General features: G+C 40.7%; 1 protein-coding gene across 5 annotated transcripts in view; it reads right to left on the bottom strand.

Moving 5' to 3' along the window:
• LOC134213389 (potassium voltage-gated channel protein Shaw-like) overlaps window positions 1-23,331 on the bottom strand; it is a 356,566-nt gene that overhangs the window by 42,272 nt on the left and 290,963 nt on the right. For all 5 annotated transcript variants that reach the window (XM_062692404.1, XM_062692405.1, XM_062692406.1 and 2 more), the window contains one exon: window positions 19,507-19,716. In XM_062692404.1, the coding sequence (XP_062548388.1) occupies window positions 19,507-19,716 (210 nt within the window). The remainder of the gene's footprint in view (window positions 1-19,506; window positions 19,717-23,331) is intronic.

Raw genomic sequence — 23,331 nt, 5'->3', positions numbered from 1 at the left:
CGGCCAAATGACCAAATGGGCCAAATGACCACTCCTCGCCACTCCTCATTTCTCACTTTTCAAATGATCTATTCGGGCAGACGTTTCTTTCGGCCAAATGGCCTTTTCGGCCAAATGACCCTTTTGGCCAATTGACCCTTTCGGCTAAATGACCCTTTCGGTCAAATGACCAATTCGGCCAAATGACCAAATGGGCCAAATGACCAATTCGGCCGAATGACCGGCTTAGTGGCATTCGGCCAAATGGGCTTCGATTAAACGACCGTTCCGCATATTGCCTCAAGGGGCTGTCCATAAACCACGTAGACTCTTGAGGGGGAGGGAGGGGTTTCGAAAAAGTCTACGATAGTCTACGAAGGGGGACGGGGGGTATACCAAAAGTCTACGTAGACCTTTTTTATTTATTTTTTTCGAAAACGATATACAGCAGCTTTGAGCGGAGTTCACTAGTTTGATTTTTTTTTTAAGATTTTCCGTTTTTTTGCTGTTATGAATTTCGCTGAAGTAAAAGTTTGAACTACGCCTTAAAACTATCAAGAATTTTACCAGGAAGTTCTTCTTTGTTGAGCAGAAAAAAACTCCTAAGTATTCTATAAAAAAATTCGATTTTTTTTCAACATCCTCACTTGGATTTTACTGCAGATTCTACTAGAATTTCTTTTGATTTTCGGAACTTCTTTGCAAACTATGGAAATTATGTCGTACTTGAAGTACCTCCATGGTTTTTTTTTTGAATTTACAAAGGAAGCATTTTGGAATATCCCAGAAAAGTCTTTAGAATGCCCAAAAGATATTCTTTAGAGCTTGTAAAGGGAATTCTCCAAAATTTCCGCTAGAAACCCTTCAGAATATTCGCTGGAGATTTTCTGGGAAGTCCTCGAATGTCTTTTTTCATAATTTCGGAATTTTTGCAAGGAATTCTTTGGACATATAAGCAAAATTATTCGAAATGCCCATGGAAAATTCTTCGTAAATTTTTTCGGCAGTTATAATGCAAATTCTTTCGATGGAAAATTTTCGAAATTTCTAAATAAATTTTTGAAAACTTCCACGAGAAATTATTTTAATTTCCCACCAAAAACAATTTGAGTATACGAGACGAGCCAGCCTTGGGCTGAAAGTCTCTTTAATAAAGATATATAAAAAAAAAAATTTGAGTTTCTACAAAAAAATTGCAATTTTTGTAAAAAAAAGCCTTTCTAGTTTTCATGAAAATTTAATCGAATTTTTTACGAGAAGTTCACAAAAATTTCAACTGAAAATTCTCCAGAATCTCCGCCGAAAATTATTTAGAAAATTCTTTGGAATACCCATAATATTTATTTAAATTTCCTAAAGATATTGCTCCAAATTTGCAAGAGAAATTAACAAATATCGTAGGAAATCATTCGGAAAATCCGTTTAAACTTAAAACTACCTCGGGAAATAATTCTTAATTTTCACGGAAAATTACTCGGGGTTTTTTAACGGGCAAACTTTTGGAATTTAGAAGAAAAATCTTGGGATTTCAATAGATGATTATTCAGCGGGATATTGCATGGAATTTTCAAGAAAAGCATCGGAATTATCACGGAGAGTTCTTCGGAGTATTTCAAGTTTATCAATTGGGGATTTTTACGAAAATTCCACGCAAAACTTATTGGAATGTAGAATTGCCAATTGACAATTTCAACTCGAAATTTTTCCAAATTCTGAAAATTCTTCGGTTTTCCTAATTTTGAACCGGCGTTGAAAATGATAGGTCAGATGCGTGACAGATTTTATCAGTGGCACGCCGATGCAAAAGTGTCGGCGATGGTGGCGCACACCTCTAGGAGGAAATGAATTCAACAGTAATTAAATTAATTGGCTTTGAGATTTGATTTCAGAAGTTATGGACAGAGGATTAAATTTGATTTTCGTTTTGTTGGATTTTGTTCAGTTTGATTTTATTATGTTTGAAATACGAACTTTGTTGTCATGTTTACATGGAAATAGAATTGAATAGCTGAATTGCTTAAAACGTGGTTGATTTCCATATTTTTCCAATCACATATGATGTTTTGTAAAATTTGGAAAAGTCTACGTAGACTTCAAGGGGTGGGGGGAGGGGTTTCGGAAAAGTCTACGAAAGTCTACTAGAGGGGACGGGGGGGTTTGAAAAAGTGAAATTTCGGTCTACGTGGTTTGTGGACAGCCCCCAAAGAAAAGATCCATTAACTACGTTACGCAAAAATTAGCCATTTTCAGAGCCCCCTCCCCCCTATGTCACACTTTTTGTATGGAATATATGAAAATTGTGTAAGGATCATCACACTTCCGACATCCCCCTCCCCCTCTAAGCGTTACGTTATTTATGGATACTCCCAAAGGAAATGTAAACTAATTTCTATATTTAGAGATGAAAATAAGTGCTGAAAAATTGTGAATAGATAATTGTCATATGAGCTAGGCTGAAAATATGTATTTGCGACAGAAAATACCATTCAGGATAATGACTAGCCATTTATAATAGAGCTGGGCGAGATAAACAATATTAGGGCGGCGGCGGCGGCACACAGGTCTAGTTCAAAATAAGGAATGTCCAAAGGCATATCGATTTCTGAATCTAGAGAAGGGTTGCCTGATACGGTCAACGGTCAAGAAAGCTGTCCGAAGAGAATCTGTAATGACAGGATGAATTATTGAAATTTCTCTGGTAGTGCAGAAATAAGTGAAGGAAACAAATCAAGCATCGAAACAAATGTCCGGAAAAGTGTTGGTGATTAATGACGCCAGTGACGCATTTTAATGTGTTTTATAGCGCTTCTGAAGGCAATGACTCCTTCCACGGTTATTGTTAAGTGGAGTCCTAAAAATGTTGTGAAACTGGCAACACTAGAAATTAAATGCGACTCCACCCCAGTACCCCGAATCCCAGTACCCCGAATGCTATTACCCCGAAGGCCAAATGGAGCTTAAATGTAAATGCCTCATATTGGTCATATTGGTGTACTACTTAGAGAAATGCAATAAAGGTACTATAATTAACCAACATTTTTGATTTTTTGTCTAATATACTTTAGCTATCATTCTACGCCATTATTATCTGGGAAAGTACTATTCTATGAAATGGAGTGAGTGAGGAGATAACACCAGTTTGAGGCGAACAGAGAAGATGATGCCTTCTTTAAATGAATGTATTTTCCCGGTATAAGGCGAACATAGGAAATAGAGCCTTCTTTTAATGAACGCGTTTGCCCGGTTGAAGGAGAACAAAGTTGATAATGCATTCTTTCAATTGATTCGTTTCTCCGTAAACGCATTTTCCCGGGATAAGGCGAACAGAGGAGATAATGCCTTTTTTAAATTAACGCATTTGCCTAGTACGAGGCGAATATAGGAGGTAATGACTTCTATAAATGAATGCGTTTTCCCTAATTAAGGCGAACATAGATAATACTGTCTTCTTTTAACGAACGCTTTTGTCTGGTATATGGCAAACATAGGAGATAATACCTTCTTTTAATGAACGGATTTCCCCGGGATGAGGCGAACAGAGTAGATAAGTGGACGATTCTTTAAATGAACGAAATTGCCCGATTTAAGGCAAACATAAGAGATGCTGTCTTCTTTAAATAAACGCGTTAGCCCGGTTTAAGAGGGACAGAGTTGATAATGCCTTCTTTTAAGGCCCAAGTCAGTCGAGCATCTGCGGACCAACCGCAAATTTAAAAATTCTTGGATGAACATCACAAGAAATGAACTTGCTACCAACACATAGGAACTATAGTAGAATGAATCATTGAAAAGTATTGATATCCTGTATCAAAAAGGGTATTTGTAATAATTCAAATTCATTGGAATACTAAATTTATACGAATAACATCTTTAGTACAAACTTAAGCGGTAAATACTAAGGTAATTGTTTTATATAAAATATTCTATTCGATACGAACTAACAATCATAAATAGTAATTCCAGAACATCGATTCATATATAGTTGTAGTGACAACATAAAGAGAACCAATTTTTCTTCAAATATTTGAGCTAGTTCTCCAATTCTTCATATCAAGATCCCAATACCATCCAAACAAAAACATTGGAATGAAAAGGAAATTGATGCATACCATATACCGTCTTTTTATTGCTGACGAATACAAATGATAAAAAGAGCTAACAAAATTTACTTAGGTATCCTGTTTGGGAGATAAGCGGCAATGGGAGCTTAGGATGAACAATGAAGCAGTTTGTCCTTATCTTGTTCCTCTTTTGGAATCAACATCCAAATCACATGATTGCGCAGATCCACCCTAACCTTTGAACAAATGAACACTCTTGCCTTGATCACGTTTCCTTCGCACTACTCGTTTGTATGTATAGGTGTGCTTGAAAAATATGATCTGGTTACACCTAGAATTACTGGATTTTCAATATAAAATATTCAATGTTTTATATACCAATAAAATCTCAAGAAAGTAAAGGTTCTCATGATACAAATTATAAAATTCAACAAAATATTCCATAGCATGCTTTTTGAATTTCCAAAACATGCGTCTATATTCCACGCATAAATGCAGCACGGTGGGGAAAGTAGAAATGGAAAAATTACATACAGCAGCAGCATGGGTTCATTTTACTACATTCTATGCACGTTGTGAGAATGGAAATTATTTGAATAGTTTGTGATTTGCTGCAATCAAAGATCCTTGAAAAAAAAACTTGAAATATAGTAACCAATATTGTATAATGTATTCTTTGAATATTCTTCTATTTTTTTAAACAGCTCTTGATTCTGGAAACATTTGGGAAGCATCAAGGATTCATTCAGGATTATCAATCAAAGAATGCGCGGCAGAGTTTTGGAAATTCTAGCTACTAATATTTTATGAAACTAAGAAATATTAGCACAATATTAGAAGTTCTTCAAATACTTCCAACAATATGAGAAACATCAAAGTATTGTTTATTCAAGATTCACTAATCTAATATCTATAAGATAAAGTATAGCATATAAGGTGCATTAGTAGAAAAAGAGAAACTAAAGGTGCTCTGTATAGAGTTGAACATTTGTTTTCTTGTTTATCAAATTATTTTTCGAAACATATATTCAATTAGCTGATGAATACTCGAAGATTTGCAACTATCGAAATCTCGGGTACTTATTCAAAAGGACGTATGTGATTTTGTAAACAAAGATTCAAACGTCGATTTGTCCAATATGATGGCATTCCCCCGCAAACCAACACCACCAACAGGAAGTCGAAGGCTTCCCCTACCTGTCTGTGGTGATGGTTTGCGTGGGAGTGCCATCAGATTGGACAAATCGACGTTTGAATCTTTGTTTACAAAATCACATACGTCCTTTTGAATAAGTACCCGAGAAATACTAATATTTTTTTAAGGGTCTGGGTCATTTGGCATAAAGTCATTTGGCATAACGCCATTTGGCATAAGGTCATTTGGCATAAAGGCCATTTGGCATAATGGTCATTTGGCATAACGGACATTTGGCATAATTTTGAACTGCAAGAAAAGAGTGGGCCATTTGGCATAACGGACATTTGGCATAATTTTGAATTGTGAAAGCGAAAGGGATATTTCATGTAATGTTTAGCGTAGATAAAGTAGGTCGAGGCTGTTTTTTGATAAATTTAGACTGATGGTAGACATTTTCCGGAAGAACGAAATAACAAAACGGCAGATTTACTTCCGAGAGAGGGATCACATCCATCATTGACTTATTCCGGCCACATGCCTACTTTTAAAGTAGGGATTACATCCACTATTGCTTCAATCCGAGAATGCGCCTTAAGACCGGATAAAATCCACCATTGCCTTAATCCGGGCAAGCGCCTAACTCTCAAGCAACACACTTGTCGTAGACCAGTTACTTAAACCAATCAAGTCACATATGAGTTATTGCAACCAAATGAACCTGAATTGTGCTTTTCGGGGAAGAGATCACATCTACCACAGATTTATTCCCGACAAGCGCCTACTTATAAAGAAGGAGTCACATCTACCATTGCCATAATCCGAGCAGGGCCTACTTTTAAAGAAGGGATCACATCCCCCAAGCAACACCACTTGTTTCTCAGTGAGTACCAATAATTGTGGTGTGACTTACTAAATATCTAAATTATGTACAACGTGTCGTATTTGGAACTCTTTTATGACACAAAAAGCGCAAGAGGTGGAGCCTATTTGTAACATCTTGGGGCTACAATGAAAATAAAAACACAAAAACCAACCGGGAATCGAACCATGGACCTTGAGATTTGTTACCTTTTACTATAACCATCACACCATCAATTCTATTTGAAAACTCTGCTACAAGTGCACTATATAAACCACAAAGTCATTTGTAACTTCATTGTACCTTACAGGAAGCATGCAAAGGACTGTCAAAATATAATACTGCTCAGCTGAGCTCGAAGTGTATTGCAACATATCAGGAGCATTGTTGTTACAAAAATGAACCAAAGTGTTATCAATTCTGCAACTTATCTGTTTTGTTCCTGATATGAAACACATTGAATTCCAAATCACCCAAGAAGTCAGATGCGTGGCATATTGCAACGCCACTTAAACGGAAATGAAACATTATATGTTTCTGAAACTGGAAGGTGGCTTTAATGTGACTCGATGTATTGCCAATATCTTCAATGCAATTTATTAGGAACAAACAGCTATTTCAAAGATGTTGCGCGTGCTGCTTGGGCCACCATTGCATTGCCAAAATTCAGGTCACACACCTACTTGTAAAGAAGAGATTACATCCACCATTGTTTCACTCCGGACAAGCGCCTACTTTTAATGAACAAATCAAATCCTCTATTGCCATAATCCGTGCAAGCGCCTATTTTTAAAAAAGGGATCACATCCACCATTGCCGCAATCCGGGCAAGCACCTTTTTTTTAAATAAGGAATCACATCCACCATTGTCATAATCTGGGCAAGCGCCTACTTTTAAGGAAGGGATCACATCCACCATTGCCTCAATCCGGGCAAGCGCCTTTTTTGAAGAAGGAATCACATCCACCATTGTCATAATCCGGGCTAGCGCTTATTTTAAAAGAAGGGATAACATAGCCATTGCCTACTTTTAAAGAAGGGATCGCGTCCACCATGGCCACCGGCTTAATCTATTAAAGAAGGGATCACTTCCACCATTGCCTCAATCCGGGCAAGCGCCTTCATTTAACGAAGGAATCACATTCACCATGACCTTAATCCGGGCAAGCGCCTACTTTTAAAGAAGAGAACGTATCCTCGATTGCCATAATCCGGGGAAGCACCTACTTTAAAGAAGGAACCTCATTTTAATAAAGATTTAAAAAAAGAAGGAACCACATCCCCCATTATAATAATCCGGACAGGCGCCTACTTTTAAAGAAGGGATCACATCCTTCATTGCCCTAATACTGCCACACACCTACTTTTAAAGAAGGTATCATATCATTCATTGCCATAATCCGGCCACACGCCTACTTTTAAAGAGAGGATTACATCCACCTCTAACTGGTGGATTACATCCACCGCCACTGCTCTAATCCGGGCATGCGCCTACTTTTGCATTGCATTGCAAATGCATTCTTTCCACGAGAGCATAATGTCTTTTTAATATTGTTATCGACGGGTGTTATATTTACTATTCCGGGGTGTTTCCCGCACCACTTAGTCACCATTTAGCGAACGCAAAGCAAAATTATGCCAAATGTACGTTATGCCAAAAGACCCTCAGTTTTGACGTTGGCTACAATTATGCCAAATGTCCGTTATGCCAAATGGCCTTTATGCCAAATGGCGTTATGCCAAATGACCTTATGCCAAATGGCGTTATGCCAAATGACTTTATGCCAAATGGCCCGCTCCCTTTTTTTAAGTAGCTCTAGTGTCTCTTCGGAAATTCGTCCAGGAGTTGCTCCAAAATTTCTACAGGAATTCCTTTAGAAATTTCTGTTTATTGTATGGATTTTTGAGTTGCTTTCAGCTACTTCAGGAGATCCTCCGGAAGTTACTCCTGAAATTCCTTCTAAGAAATTGTTCAAGATTTCTACCACAAGTTTGTTTAGGAGCTGTTTTGAAAGTTCGTTCATGAATCTCTCCGGAAGCTCTTCCAGAAATGTCTCCGGAATTCTCTGCACGAAATCCTCCAGAGAATTCTCCAGGAGTTCGTTCGTAATTTTCTGTAAGAATTCCTGCCGTAGTTCCTCGCGGAATTCATCCGGAAGATCCTCCAGAAATTCCTCTAAAAGTTCTTCAAGGAATTCCTTCGGAAATTCCTCAAGGAATTCCTTCGGAAATTCTTCTAGAATTTCCTTCGGAAATTCCTCTAGGAATTCCTTCGGAAATTTCTAAAGGAATTCCTGTGAAATCTCCTAATGGGATTCCTTCGGAAACTCCTAATGGGATTCCTTTGAAAATTTCTCGAGGAATTCCTTTGGAAATTCCTCCGGATATTCCTCCAGGAATTGCTCCGAAAATCCCTGCAGGAATTTATCCGGAAATTTCCGTCAGGATTTGCTTTGAATATTCCTCCAGAAATTCCTCCAGAAGTTCCTCCAGGAATTTCTCCGAATATTCCTCCATGAATTCATTCCGGATATTCCTCCAAGAATTCTACCGGATATTCCTCCAGGAATTCCTCCGGATATTCCTCCAGGAATTCCTCTGGATATTTCTCCAGGAATTCCTCCGGATATTTCTCAAGGAATTCCTCCGGATATACCTCAAGGAATTCCTCCGGATATACCTCAATAATTCCTCCGGATATTCCTCCAGGAATTCCTCCGGATATTTCTCCAGAAACTCCTCCGGATAATTCTCCAGGAATTCCTCTGGATATTCCTCCAGGAATCCCTCCGGATATTTATCCAGAAATTCCTCCGAATATTCCTCCAGGAATTCCTCCGGATATTCCTCCAGGAATTCCTCCGGATATTCCTCTAGAGATTTCTCCGGATATTCCTCCAGGAAGTTCCTCCGGATATTCCTCCAGGACTTCCTCCGGATATTCCTCCAGGAATTCCTCCGGAAGTTCCTCCAGGAATTCCTCCGGAAGTTCCTTAAGAAAGTTCCTCCAGGAATTCCTCCGGAAGTTCCTCCAGGAATTCCTCCGGAAGTTCCTCCAGGAATTCCTCCGGAAGTTCCTCCAGGAATTCCTCCGGAAGTTCCTCCAGGAATTCCTCCGGAAGTTCCTCCAGAAATTCCTCCGGAAGTTCCTCCAGGAATTCCTCCGGAAGTTCCTCCAGGAATTCCTCCGGAAGTTCCTCCAGGAATTCCTCCGAAAGTTCCTCCAGGAATTCCTCCGAAAGTTCCTCCAGGAATTCCTCCGGAAGTTCCTCCAGGAATTCCTCCGGAAGTTCCTCCAGGAATTCCTCCGGAAGTTCCTCCAGGAATTCCTCCGGAAGTTCCTCCAGGAATTCCTCCGGATGTTCCTCCTGGAATTCCTCCGGAAGTTCCTCCAGGAATTCCTCCGGAAGTTCCTCCAGGAATTCCTCCGGAAGTTCCTCCAGGAATTCCTCCGGAAGTTCCTCCAGGAATTCCTCCGGAAGTTCCTCCAGGAATTCCTCCGGAAGTTCCTCCAGGAATTCCTCCGGAAGTTCCTCCAGGAATTCCTCCGAAGTTCCTCCAGGAATTCCTCCGAAGTTCCTCCAGGAATTCCTCCGGAAGTTCCTCCAGGAATTCCTCCGAAGTTCATCCAGGAATTCCTCCGAAAGTTCCTCCTGGAATTCCTCCGGAAGTTCCTCCAGGAATTCCTCCGGAAGTTCCTCCAGGAATTCCTCCAGAAGTTCCTCCAGGAATTCCTCCAGAAGTTCCTCCAGGAATTCCTCCAGAAGTTCCTCCAGGAATTCCTCCAGAAGTTCCTCCAGGAATTCCTCCAGAAGTTCCTCCAGGAATTCCTCCGGAAGTTCCTCCAGGAATTCCTCCGGAGTTCCTCCAGGAATTCCTCCGGAAGTTCCTCCAGGAATTCCTCCGGAAGTTCCTCCAGGAATTCCTCCGAAGTTCCTCCAGGAATTCCTCCGAAGTTCCTCCAGGAATTCCTCCGGAAGTTCCTCCAGGAATTCCTCCGGAAGTTCCTCCAGGAATTCCTCCGAAGTTCCTCCAGGAATTCCTCCGAAGTTCCTCCAGGAATTCCTCCGGAAGTTCCTCCAGGAATTCCTCCGGAAGTTCCTCCAGGAATTCCTCCGGAAGTTCCTCCAGGAATTCCTCCGAAGTTCCTCCAGGAATTCCTCCGGAAGTTCCTCCAGGAATTCCTCCGAAGTTCCTCCAGGAATTCCTCCGGAAGTTCCTCCAGGAATTCCTCCGGAAGTTCCTCCAGGAATTCCTCCGGAAGTTCCTCCAGGAATTCCTCCGAAGTTCCTCCAGGAATTCCTCCGGAAGTTCCTCCAGGAATTCCTCCGAAGTTCCTCCAGGAATTCCTCCGGAAGTTCCTCCAGGAATTCCTCCGAAAGTTCCTCCAGGAATTCCTCCGGAAGTTCCTCCAGGAATTCCTCCGAAGTTCCTCCAGGAATTCCTCCGGAAGTTCCTCCAGGAATTCCTCCGGAAGTTCCTCCAGGAATTCCTCCGGAAGTTCCTCCAGGAATTCCTCCGGAAGTTCCTCCAGGAATTCCTCCGGAAGTTCCTCCAGGAATTCCTCCGAAGTTCCTCCAGGAATTCCTCCGGAAGTTCCTCCAGGAATTCCTCCGGAAGTTCCTCCAGGAATTCCTCCGAAGTTCCTCCAGGAATTCCTCCGGAAGTTCCTTCCTCCAGGAATTCCTCCGGAAGTTCCTCCAGGAATTCCTCCGGAAGTTCCTCCAGGAATTCCTCCGAAGTTCCTCCAGGAATTCCTCCGGAAGTTCCTCCAGGAATTCCTCCGAAGTTCCTCCAGGAATTCCTCCGGAAGTTCCTCCAGGAATTCCTCCGGAAGTTCCTCCAGGAATTCCTCCGGAAGTTCCTCCAGGAATTCCTCCGGAAGTTCCTCCAGGAATTCCTCCGGAAGTTCCTCCAGGAATTCCTCCGGAAGTTCCTCCAGGAATTCCTCCGAAGTTCCTCCAGGAATTCCTCCGGAAGTTCCTCCAGGAATTCCTCCGAAGTTCCTCCAGGAATTCCTCCGGAAGTTCCTCCAGGAATTCCTCCGGAAGTTCCTCCAGGAATTCCTCCGGAAGTTCCTCCAGGAATTCCTCCGGAAGTTCTTCCAGGAATTCCTCCGAAGTTCCTCCAGGAATTCCTCCGGAAGTTCCTCCAGGAATTCCTCCGAAGTTCCTCCAGGAATTCCTCCGGAAGTTCCTCCGAAGTTCCTCCAGGAATTCCTCCGGAAGTTCCTCCAGGAATTCCTCCGGAAGTTCCTCCAGGAATTCCTCCGGAAGTTCCTCCAGGAATTCCTCCGGAAGTTCCTCCAGGAATTCCTCCGGAAGTTCCTCCAGGAATTCCTCCGAAGTTCCTCCAGGAATTCCTCCGAAGTTCCTCCAAGGATTCCTCCGGAAGTTCCTCCAGGAATTCCTCCGGAAGTTCCTCCAGGAATTCCTCCGGAAGTTCCTCCAGGAATTCCTCCGGAAGTTCCTCCAAGGATTCCTCCGGAAGTTCCTCCAGGAATTCCTCCGGAAGTTCCTCCAAGAATTCCTCCGGAAGTTTCTCCAGGAATTCCTCCGGAAGTTTCTCCAGGAATTCCTCCGGAAGTTTCTCCAGGAATTCCTTCGGAAGTTCCTCCTGGAATTTCTCCGGAAGTTTCTCCAGGAATTCTTCCGGAATTTCCTGCAGGAATTCCTCCGGAAGTTCCTAGAGGCATTCCTCCGGATATTCCTCCAGGAATACCTCCAGATATTCCTCCAGGAATTCCTCCGGATATTCCTCCAGGAATTCCTCCGGATATTCCTCAAGGAATTCCTCCAGATATTATCCAGGAATTCCTCCTGATATTCCTCCGGATATTCCTCCAGGAATTCCTCCAGATATTCCTCAAGGAATTCCTCCAGATATATTATTCAGGAATTCCTCCTGATATTCTTCCGGATATTCCTCCAGGAATTCTTCCGTATATTCCTCCTGGAATTCCTCCGAATATTCCTCTCGGAATTCCTCCGGATATTCCTCCAGGAATTCCTCCGGATATTCCTCCAGGAATTCCTCCGGATATTCCTCCAGGAATTCCTCCGGATATTTCAGGAGGAATTCCTGGAGGAATATCCGGAGGAATTCCTGGAGGAATATCCGGAGGAATTCCTGGAGGAATATCCGGAGGAATTCCTGGAGGAATATCCGGAGGAATTCCTGGAGGAATATCCGGAGGAATTCCTGGAGGAATATCCGAAGGAATTCCTGGAGGAATATCCGGAGGAATTCCTGGAGGAATATCCGGAGGAATTCCTGGAGGAATATCCGAAGGAATTCCTGGAGGAATATCCGGAAGGATTCCTGGAGGAATATCTGGAGGAATTCCTGGAGGAATATCCGGAGGAATTCCTGGAGCAATAGTTGGAGGAATTCCTAGAGGAATATCCGGAGAATTCCTGGAGGAATATCTGATGGATTTTTTGGAGGAATATCCGGAGGAATTCCTGGAGGAATATCCGGAGGAATTCCTGGAGGAATATCCGGAGGAATATCCGGAGGAATTCTCGCTTAACTTTTCAAAAGGTCCTAAGTAACATTTTTTTCATGAATTAATTTGAATACAGCAATGAATAGCTTTCATCTTGTTATGTTGATTGCGTTATTCAAATTGATTCATGAAAAAAATGTTACTTAGGACCTTTTGAAAAGTTAAGCGAGAATTCCTGGAGGAATTCCTGGAGGAATATCCGGAGGAATTCCTGGAGGAATATCCGGAGGAATTCCTGGAGGAATATCCGAAGGAATGCTCGGAGGAATATTCTGAAGAAGCATATTATCAATGTAATAATTTCGTCTTCCAATGTTTGTTGGGTAGCGTTATGTCAGTGACTGATTTGTGTTGATCTGGACCGTTGATACAATCCATGCTACCAATTGTGATTTTCAAATGTTGGCGCATTCTTTCAATTAATTCTTTTAAAAAAAAATCAATTTGTATCCTGTATTATTTTGAATCATGAATCCACAGCTAAGTTGATTATTGCTACGATATAAAAAAACATTTTTTACCAATAAATCTTGTATAAGCTATCCCCAGCTGCTTCAAATAAAAAGTATGAGAGAAATAAGAGAAAATGTTCAAAAAATCTCTATTACTTGACCAAGAATCCCCAAAAAATTATACTTTCCTCTAATGAATTACAAAATATTTTAACAATTTCCTTTCGCGCAACGGGCATTGTAGAGAAACCTTAGTGTATTGAAAGAGTTTTTTATTCTATTTCCGGCTATAATATTCTCAGATTCGTAAAAAAAAATCATAACTTCTCGAAGATGTCCAATATGCCGTGAATCCTCAAGCCACGTTTTATATTCTATTGCTTCGAAGAACCAGGACTTATCAAAAATTTAACTGGTTTGAAAAATCTTTAGTAGAAACAATATTTAAAAAAACAACAACATTCAACAAAAACTTGTGAAATATTAGTTCCTGCACTTCAATTATTTCAACAAGAATATTATCATTGCAAACGATCACAGAATATTTGAATAATTTCTTCTCCCGCAACGTGCGGTACCACGCGTAGGTATGTGGGAAGATGAACTCATGTTGCTTTTGCTGCTGCTATATGAATCGTTTTTTTTTTGTTTCTGCTTTCCACAGCACACTTCTTATAAGCGGGGAATGTTCGCGCATGGTTTGGTAATTGGAAAAGTATGTTATGAAACAATTTTATGAATTCTAGAAATTCTACCATCAAATTTCTCTTTTTATTACAATTGATTTGATATATAATACATTGCATAATTCTATATTAGAAACAGAGTAATTCTGAGTGCAACAGAACCATATTCTCAAGCGCACCCATACATACATACAACGTATACCGCAGTTCAAATGAGATCAATGCTGTTCATTTGTTCAAAGGTTAGGGTGGATCTTCGCAGCTACCCGTATTCATTGTGCTTCGAATAAGTTCGTTTTAGGTCATGGCCAAGGAGTGTAACTGTTGCTCAAAAATGCCAAAGCAAGCAACAACAGAGAACAGCGAGAATGTCTTTATCCCTGACTGCAGAGGATGAACACAAAATTGCGTTCAATTTGATCTGCAACGCATATCGTGAGATGTTTGTTGTGAACTTTTCAAGCTGCAATTATTTGTATATTTCAGTTGTGAAACTGTGGAATATACAAACAGAGAAAAAAAAATCATGCAAACAGATAGTTTTTATACCTAAAGATGACCAATACATTGAATTTTCTTGAAGACATCGAAAAAACGGCTTTTTCTTTACATACATGGCAGGTGATCTTTATGGTTTTATTTTCAAAATGGGACAATCGCTAATTGCGAGATGAGTTCATCCTGATATTTACAAGAGAGAAAAATCTTGACCAACATTTGAAAAGGGCGTAACAGCCAAACATTACCCTTTTTTATTCTTTGTCTATGTATATAGCTGTGTATGTAGACCGGTAAGTATAAAATTTGCTTGTTACGCCCTTTTCAAATGTTGTTCTAGAAATAATGCCTCCATTCAAAAAAAATATTTTGACAATTTTAAATTCATGCTGTAGTTTATCGATAATCATTCAAATCTTACTTTTCGTTCCATATTCATCACTCTTCACCTCTCTTGCTCACTGTTTACCTCATATAACTCATTTTGAAAAGGTTATATGTTTTTATACAAAAACATTTTACAATTGTAAGGCATTTTTACCTCAAAGTTTGTATATTTGACCATTGTGATATGACAAACCTTGCTTCCCCCAAAAAACCACGTTGGTTCTGAGTGATATGTTCCTGCCTGATTACTTTACCGACTACTCATTCCATACATCCTGAAAAAAAATACAAGTTCCAGATGGGCTTTGATCAAATTATCGTTTTTCCCTAATGGTATTTGGCACACCTAAACGAACTTAGATTGCTTTATCCATTATTCCAGTTTTGAAACATTTATATATATAGCCGTCAACAACAACTCATTACCCTGTACTGTGGATGAGTCCGAGAATTCATTATGTTCATTTTGATAGTTCATGCATTGCCACGATACGAAGATGGCTACTTTTATGATCAAAATGAGATTATTTTAGATTTACTGAATTTTTTCTAAAGTTTGCCTGAATAATTTGGAAAGTTTATTTCACCAAATTGTTCGTTTGGAAAATAGCTATCGATGGATGTGCTTCGATTTTCAAGACATAACCCTGAATGATCTCTAGATCATGTATAAGAGATCCATGTGTTCTACTTTTAGAGCTCTTTTCTCAGTAAAAAGTCATTTTAGCAAAAACTATAAGTTTTTTCCATATGATTCCTTTACAGAAAATGATAAACATTTAATTTTGAATCGACAAGTGTGTTTGGAATCACGATAAACTTGTTCAAATATGTTTAAATAATGATTTAATTCGGACAGGCGCGCCACGGATGCGCCACTGACTTGGGCCTTAATGAATGAATTTGCCCGGTAGAAGGCGAACAGTGCAAATAATGTATATTTTAAGTGAGCGCGATTGCCGGTATAAATCGTTTACCCGATATGATGCCTTCTTCAAATGAACGTGTTTGCCCGTTATGAAGCAGGAAGAAGAGATAACGCCTTCTTAAAATCAGGGATTGAACTTATCATTTCATTATCATTTGGCATTCAGCCAATAACTCATTTCAGAGGCGGAATTCCAAAAAGTGTTGAATGGCGGACTTCTAGCCGCGATTCCCCTCTACAACTTTGTCTAAGGGTACATTGGTCTATGTCTAATATTCACCGCGGGAAACGCTAGTATCACTTTATATACTAAATGATAATAAAACTTTTTATCATTTAGTATTTTGAGTGTTCCTAGCGTTTCACGCTGTTAATATTTGACATAGAGCAATGTACCCTTAGACAAAGTTGTAGAGGAGAATCAGCGCTAGAAGTCCGCCACTTTTCGGAATTCCGCCTCTGGAGTTATTGGCTGAATACTAAATGATAATAATATGATAAGTTCAATCCCTGCTTAAAATGAACGCGTTTGCCAGGTTCAATGCATCTCATATTCGGTTTCTTCGTGCCGCATGCTTACCACGAAGATGGTCGCGGAACCAAAAGTCATGACGATTTTCGTAGTCACTTCTTCACATAATTGACTGCACGTCGCTATGGACGGACTGGATCAAACCAGAATGGCGTCTCAAATAAACAAATAGTAGGAACTCTGCTAACATAAATGTATCATAAACGCCTTTATATGTTTATTAAAATTCATTATTAAAAAGGTTTCGAAAAAATCTTCGAGTGGCAGCTGCATTTCGGGCTGCGACGTTGACCATTATCAGCCGTGCATTTATTGCAGGATAATCACGATTATGAGGTTGTGGAATATCTGATACGAAATGTGATCAATTTAATCTGCTAACCGATAGCTTTAGCAGATATTTTGTTGGCGCTTGGTGTGATTTGCTAGAGCTCCGGCCATATGTAACGGGATTTTATGGAACCAACTCTTCGTTCGATACCGTTTTCCAATAGTTCCAGTTCAATGAAACTAATCGCACCGTTGAGCACTTACGATTCTGACGCGGTGAACCTTGTCATGGTATGGAAAAGCTAATATCATCTTCCGAACTTAGACGTATGTACATGTTCATAGTAGAATTAGCATTTCCATATCATTGTCAATCGTTAAACTTCATGTAGAAGTAATACACTCATATCATTAATAGTGTACTTGTCAAAGGACTATTGGCTCGAAAAATGAGTACGGATATACGATCAAAATCCTCGTAAAAAATTTGTAATTTACTCGACTAAGTTTTTTTTGCTGTTGTATTATTCGTAAAACAAGTAATTATTATTCACATGAATTCTAAATAAACTTCTATTGATTTACTTTTTTTATTGAAATAAACTATAAACTTAAAATCTTGACTGATTCGGGGTACTGGCTTATTCGGGGTAGTATTCCATTCGGGGTGATGGCATTCTGGCATTCTGACTTATACTGGGTAATGGCGTCCGGGGTAGTGGCCTTCGGAATAACAGAATTGTGGCACTACCCACGTAGAGTCATTAAATGCATTTACTTCCATACTGGGGCAAAATGGTTTGATTAGAATAGTTTGAGTGGCAATGGAGCTTTTGAATTTGTGAATTTAAGTGAAACTAGTTTGTAATTTACTTTATACATATAATGAATTTAATAATATTTAATTAGATAATAAACTTCAGCTTTGAAACTGTGTGCACTGCTGTCAACACTGTTTCTTTCAGGCCAGGAAAATCCGTCGCAACAGCAGTTATCCTTTGGAGGATTTGGTCTGCCAAAGGCTGACCATGTTTTTAGAAGAATGTTTTTCAGAAGGAATTCGAGCCCAGAAGCCTGCGCGAAGCCTTTACCCGTAGAACGAAGAAGGAATAAACAGCATAAATGGAGGATGAATTTAAATCACATTCCATTAACGATACGTGGGAGTTCACAGCACTTCCGGGAGGTCGAAAGCTTGAAGGATGCCGCTGGGTCTTCAAGGAGAAGAAGAATGCTGCTGATGACGTGGTAAAGTATAAAGCTCGTCCGATAGCCAAGGGATATTCCCAAAAAAAGTAAAGTGAGGATTTTGATAAAGTTTTTGAAGGTTGATTTTCATCGGCAGACCTGTGGAAGTTACGAAACTTGTGAGGACCGGAGGTATATCAGGCGCTTCTACTCGGGTGTCAACTCCCCATTCCGTTGCTCAGATGAATGCATGCATTAGATAAACAGCAGATAAAAATAAATAGTCACACGATTTAAAAAAGAAACTATCCAGTTACTATTGGTTTGTTTTTGCCAAAAGATGAGTTTAAGAGTGATCAAAAGAAAAAAAAATACACAGCAAACCAAGCAACCAACATATAGCACTAAGTGCTGTTTCAAAATTAACATAACATTTATAAGAATTACTTCTAATGACACCGTCGTCTTCTTCTAGCTGTCTCAATTAAGATTCCGCAATATCACACCCGTAACCCTTTTCCGCCAGTTCAATCCCGTAGCATCATCAACCCTCCCGCTTCCAGCCAAAAAGAATGGAGAAAGCAATTTATTTGCGTCATCTTCCACGCTTTGTCTGTTGGGGCCGCTGCGCTCCCGAACGGAAGTATCTGCGGCAAATGAAATCGTCCAATTCCGTCTGTCCTGCAAAACCGTTTTAAATATCCCCAGCCTTCCTTTTCCAGAATGCTACAGAAACAGAACAAAGACAAGATGAACCTCTTCCGGAACAAAGCTTCTGCCAGTTTCTATAAATGCTAATGGTGTATTGCACAATCACCAACAAATAAGCATTAGGAACTGGTAATTGGATGCTGCTGATTGTCTGCTTGGCGTTACGGAACCAATTATGTCGTAAATAAAAGCTACAACCCTACAACACGTGAACCGATGACGTGCTGCACTGCTCTGCTGCTCCCACCTGGTTTTGTTAGGCGGAGAAGCGTCTTTCGGAAGAGTTATGTAAAAATTCAATTTTCTAAATTAAAATTGCAAAAATGAACTCGGGGGAAGATACCGGCGCCAATATATGGTGGAGCTGTTGCCGGAGGCAGTATGTCGAGCTAAGAAGCCGGTTTCCTGCAATATTGAGTGAATGTAGGGACGCCCACGGGGAATACCACCAGCAGGTGACGAGTCACGAACTGGCTGTGATTGAGCACACAAGGACGGCAGCAGCGGTGAAGACGATTGCGGCACTGAACAAGAAGGAGCTTCCACGCTTCAACAATCTTGTGTTGCTCGTTTACATCGTTTTCCAGGTAGGTGTATGTGCATACTGAATTTGTGTAACCTCTTCCAAGAATGAAAAACAGACGCGTAGGAAGCGTCATCTTTGCGAAGTGGTTGCGAGGATACACCCAGTGGAATATGCAGCATAATGCGGGGCAGATGGGTATAACGCGATAGACGTTGCTTTAATAAACATCTGCTTGGAAGCTGTTGTTGCGTTGATGCATTCATCGGGCAATGAATTTGTGATGCAGCTTTCTTAATCAAGTGAGTAGATGAACATTCCTATGCGCGGGTTAGACGGATGCAAACATGTAAATCATGCTACAAAAGAATTACACAATCTGTTCGGAAGGAGAGGACGTTTTGTTTTTTATTTAAATTACATTACTTTTTGCTGTCAATCTAATATTTTTAACGATTTCCAACATAACATCCGACTTCAATCGTAATTCAATGAAAACAAAATTTGAATATGAATATATGAATCTTGAATAACGAGAACTACAGTAAAGGGTGTTCGTTGAACAAAAACATAAAAATTAGGAACAAACTATTTTTCCTTTTCTGCCTTTGTTTTTGTCTTCAAGTGAGCTTAATATCGACACAAGAGGCTATACTCATTTGCAGCAACCAGGGCTTTCTAAATTTGATACGACAAAGCAAACCTAACTTTAATCCGGCTAATGTCCAGCCCGATCGAACCGAGCCAACGTCTTCCTCTGGGCACTGAAACATCAAACCGACTTACCTGTGTATGGGAGTAAAACATGGAGAAGTTACTGACGATGACGGGCACCGGTAGCGCAATGGTCAGCACACCGGCCAGGGCACAGAGCGCTCCGACGAACATGCCGACGTAGGTTTTCGGCGCCATATCCCCGTACCCAACGGTGGTCATCGTGACAATGGCCCACCACAGCCCGAGCGGTATGCTCTTGAACTGATTGTCCGGATTATCCTGCGAAGGTAGAACAGAGTGGAAAATCATCAACGTGAGAGCCTTAGTCGAAGTCAACGTGTCAAGTGTGAGTGATTGGAGGTAATGTGTGTATAATGTGCCGTCCTTTGGTGTAGAATCAATAAATAGAGCTGGGTGTGTGCAAAAGACGAATTGATGGACCATCGAAGGGTGGAACAGCTTTACTTGGTCAACTTTGTGCTTCCGATATGGGAGTGGAAGTCGCATAGAAGAAATCTTAGTCAATAGGATATTATGTTATGATTGATGCACGGCAAAGTGCTTCCATGGCAAAGCTACCAGAGCGTAAAGTATGTAATCAATCACGAGAAGCGTAAGAAACAGTCCAGTGGGATGTGAATTGGTGTACTTGACGAGCGCTTAATTGATTTGACACATGTGAAAAGCTCACATTTGAAACAGATATGAGTCTACGCACGTGCCTATTCTGAGCTAGAAAGGCACATTTCTCCAAGGCGTTATGGGATTTAATTATTAATACATTTATTCGAGATGTATACAGAAAAGCATTGAGAAATGTAACCGACTGAAGAATGCTCTTAAAAATCCATTTGAAGAAAATGTAAATTGGAATACAACAATCATCTGGTAGACGATTTATTACAAATGATTAATGTTTCTATGTTTGAACTGAAGGCAGGATGTAAAAAGATAAATATACATTTACTCATGCTTTTACAAAGAAAAACGAAAACTGATAAGAAAATCCAGTCTCACATTTGAGCTTTTTGTTCTCTCTGAGAAAACAAAGCATTGTGGTAACACATGTTCAGCGATACAAACTTATAACAATATCAGAGATTATACTAATGCAAACAAGAAGAAGAATGGTGACAGCTCGAACGATGAATAATGCGTATCTTCTGTTCTGTGAACTCCTTTCTTTAAATTCACCATCTGTTACCCAACTTCAAATATTCGTGAATGGGCTGGTTATAATTAGGCCTTGGCACAATGAACACACGAAGAAAATGAGGGACGAAGATTCAGTTCCCTGTCAAAATTATAATTTAATTGAATTTGCTCCGAATCATTCTGAGCTCAGTGGTATTGAAATCTGGTTTGAAACATGCTATAAAAAATAAAGCTTGATCTGCTGTGAGATGAATTTACAGATTTCCAAGGCGCTTTACATCCCTACACTGGGACAGAGCCTTCTCGCAGCTTAGTGTTCATCAAGCACTTCCACAGTTATTAACTGCGAGGTTTCTAAGCCAAGTTACCATTTTTGCATTCGTATATCATGAGGCTTACACGATGATACTTTTATGCCCAAGGAAGTCGAGACAATCTCCACTCCGAAAATTACCTAGACCGGCACCGGGAATCGAACCCAGCCACCCTCTGCATGGTTTTGCTTTGTAGCCGCCCGTCTTACCGCACGGCTAAGGAGGACCCTGAAAGCCTGAACTACGACTTAAAAATATCCTGATTCCAACAGCAAATTCTTCTGTGTTGAGCAGAAAAATTCTCCAGTGTTCTTTAAAAACTTCCGAAAAAAATTCAAAATTCCCGCTTGGGCTACATTGTAGATTCTATTATAATATCTTTGGATTTTCAGCAGTAAATTCTTCAGAAACTACAAGTGATTCTTAAGGTCTGAGGGAAGGGTTTTCCGTTAAAAAAGCACGTGGTAGCACTCTCTGAGAGAGAAAATTGCCCAATTCAGCCCGCCAGAATGACGCTGTCAGTGTCGCCAAAATTATTTCATCATTATGCAGTTTACAATTGCTTGAGAATTTGCCGTAAACGGAGAACAAAAGGAATTGGCAACAATGGGAAAGAAATTTATCCCTCATGCAGTGGTTCGGCGAGAGAACAGCAGCAGCGCCGACCAATCACGCAATGAGGAAATCAAAATAAACAAACTCCAGTTGGTTTTGAAAAATGAAAACATGAGCCGTTTCTAGAACAACATTAGAAAATATCGTGAGAGGATTTCTATACACGGTTTCCACAAAAGCTTTGAAAAGTATTTGTGTGATAACAGTGGTGCTGGTGTAAGTAAGACAAATAAGAAAAATATAACAAATTAGACAAATAAGACTAATAAGACAAATAAGACAAATAAGAAAAATATGACAAATAAGACAAATAAGATTGATAAGACTAAGAAGAAAAATAAAGTAAGTTCCTCCAGGAATTCCTTCGGAAGTTTCTCCAGCGATTCGTTCGGAAGTTCCTCCAGCAATTCCTTCGGAAGTTCCTCCAGGAATTGTCTTCGAAAATTCCTTCAGGAATTCCTCCAGGAATTCCTTCGGAAGTTCCTCCAGGAATTTCTTCGGAAGTTCCTCCAGGAATTCCTTCGGAAGTTCCTCCAGGAATTCCTTCGGAAGTTCCTCCAGGAATTCCTTCGGAAGTTCCTCCAGGAATTCCTTCGGAAGTTCCTCCAGAAATTCCTTCGGAAGTTCCTCCAGGAATTCCTTCGGAAGTTCCTCCAGGAATTCCTACGGAAGTTCCTCCAGGAATTCCTACGGAAGTTCCTCCAGGAATTCCTACGGAAGTTCCTCCAGGAATTCCTACGGAAGTTCCTCCAGGAATTCCTACGGAAGTTCCTCCAGGAATTCTTACGGAAGTTCCTCCAGGAATTACTTCGGAAGTTCCTTCAGGAATTCCTCCGCAAGTTCCTCCAGGAATTCCTTCCGAAGTTCTTCCAGGAATTACTTCGGAAGTTCCTTCAGGAATTCCTCCGCAAGTTCCTCCAGGAATTCCTTCGGAAGTTCCTCCAGGAATTCCTTCGGAAGTTCCTCCAGGAATTCCTTCGGAAGGTCCTCCAGGAATTCCTTCGGAAGTTCCTCCAGGAATTCCTTCGGAAGTTCCTCCAGGAATTCCTTCGGAAGTTCCTCCAGGAATTCCTTCGGAAGTTCCTCCAGGAATTCCTTCGGAAGTTCCTCCAGGAATTCCTTCGGAAGTTCCTCCAGGAATTCCTTCGGAGTTCCTCCAGGAATTCCTTCGGAAGTTCCTCCAGGAATTCCTTCGGAAGTTCCTCCAGGAATTCCTTCGGAAGTTCCTCCAGGAATTCCTTCGGAAGTTCCTCCAGGAATTCCTTCGGAAGTTCCTCCAGGAATTCCTTCGGAAGTTCCTCCAGGAATTCCTTCGGAAGTTCCTCCAGGAATTCCTTCGGAAGTTCCTCCAGGAATTCCTTCGAGAGTTCCTCCAGGAATTCCTTCGGAAGTTCCTCCAGGAATTCCTTCGGAAGTTCCTCCAGGAATTCCTTCGGAAGTTCCTCCAGGAATTCCTTCAGAAGTTCCTCCAGGAATTCCTTCGGAAGTTCCTCCAGGAATTCCTTTGGAAGTTCCTCCAGGAATTCCTTCGGAAGTTCCTCCAGGAATTCCTTCGGAAGTTCCTCCAGGAATTCCTTCAGAAGTTCCTCCAGGAATTCCTTCGGAAGTTCCTCCAGGAATTCCTTCGGAAGTTCCTCCAGCAGTTCCTCCAGGAATTCCTTCGGAAGTTCCTCCAGGAATTCCTTCGGAAGTTCCTCCAGGAATTCCTTCGGAAGTTCCTCCAGGAATTCCTTCGGAAGTTCCTCCAGGAATTCCTTCGGAAGTTCCTCCAGGAATTCCTTCGGAAGTTCCTCCAGGAATTCCTTCGGAA

The sequence above is a fragment of the Armigeres subalbatus genome, chromosome 2 (assembly GCF_024139115.2).
Source record: "Armigeres subalbatus isolate Guangzhou_Male chromosome 2, GZ_Asu_2, whole genome shotgun sequence".
NCBI lineage: Eukaryota > Metazoa > Arthropoda > Insecta > Diptera > Culicidae > Armigeres > Armigeres subalbatus.
This window is presented reverse-complemented; position numbering and strand designations above follow the sequence as displayed.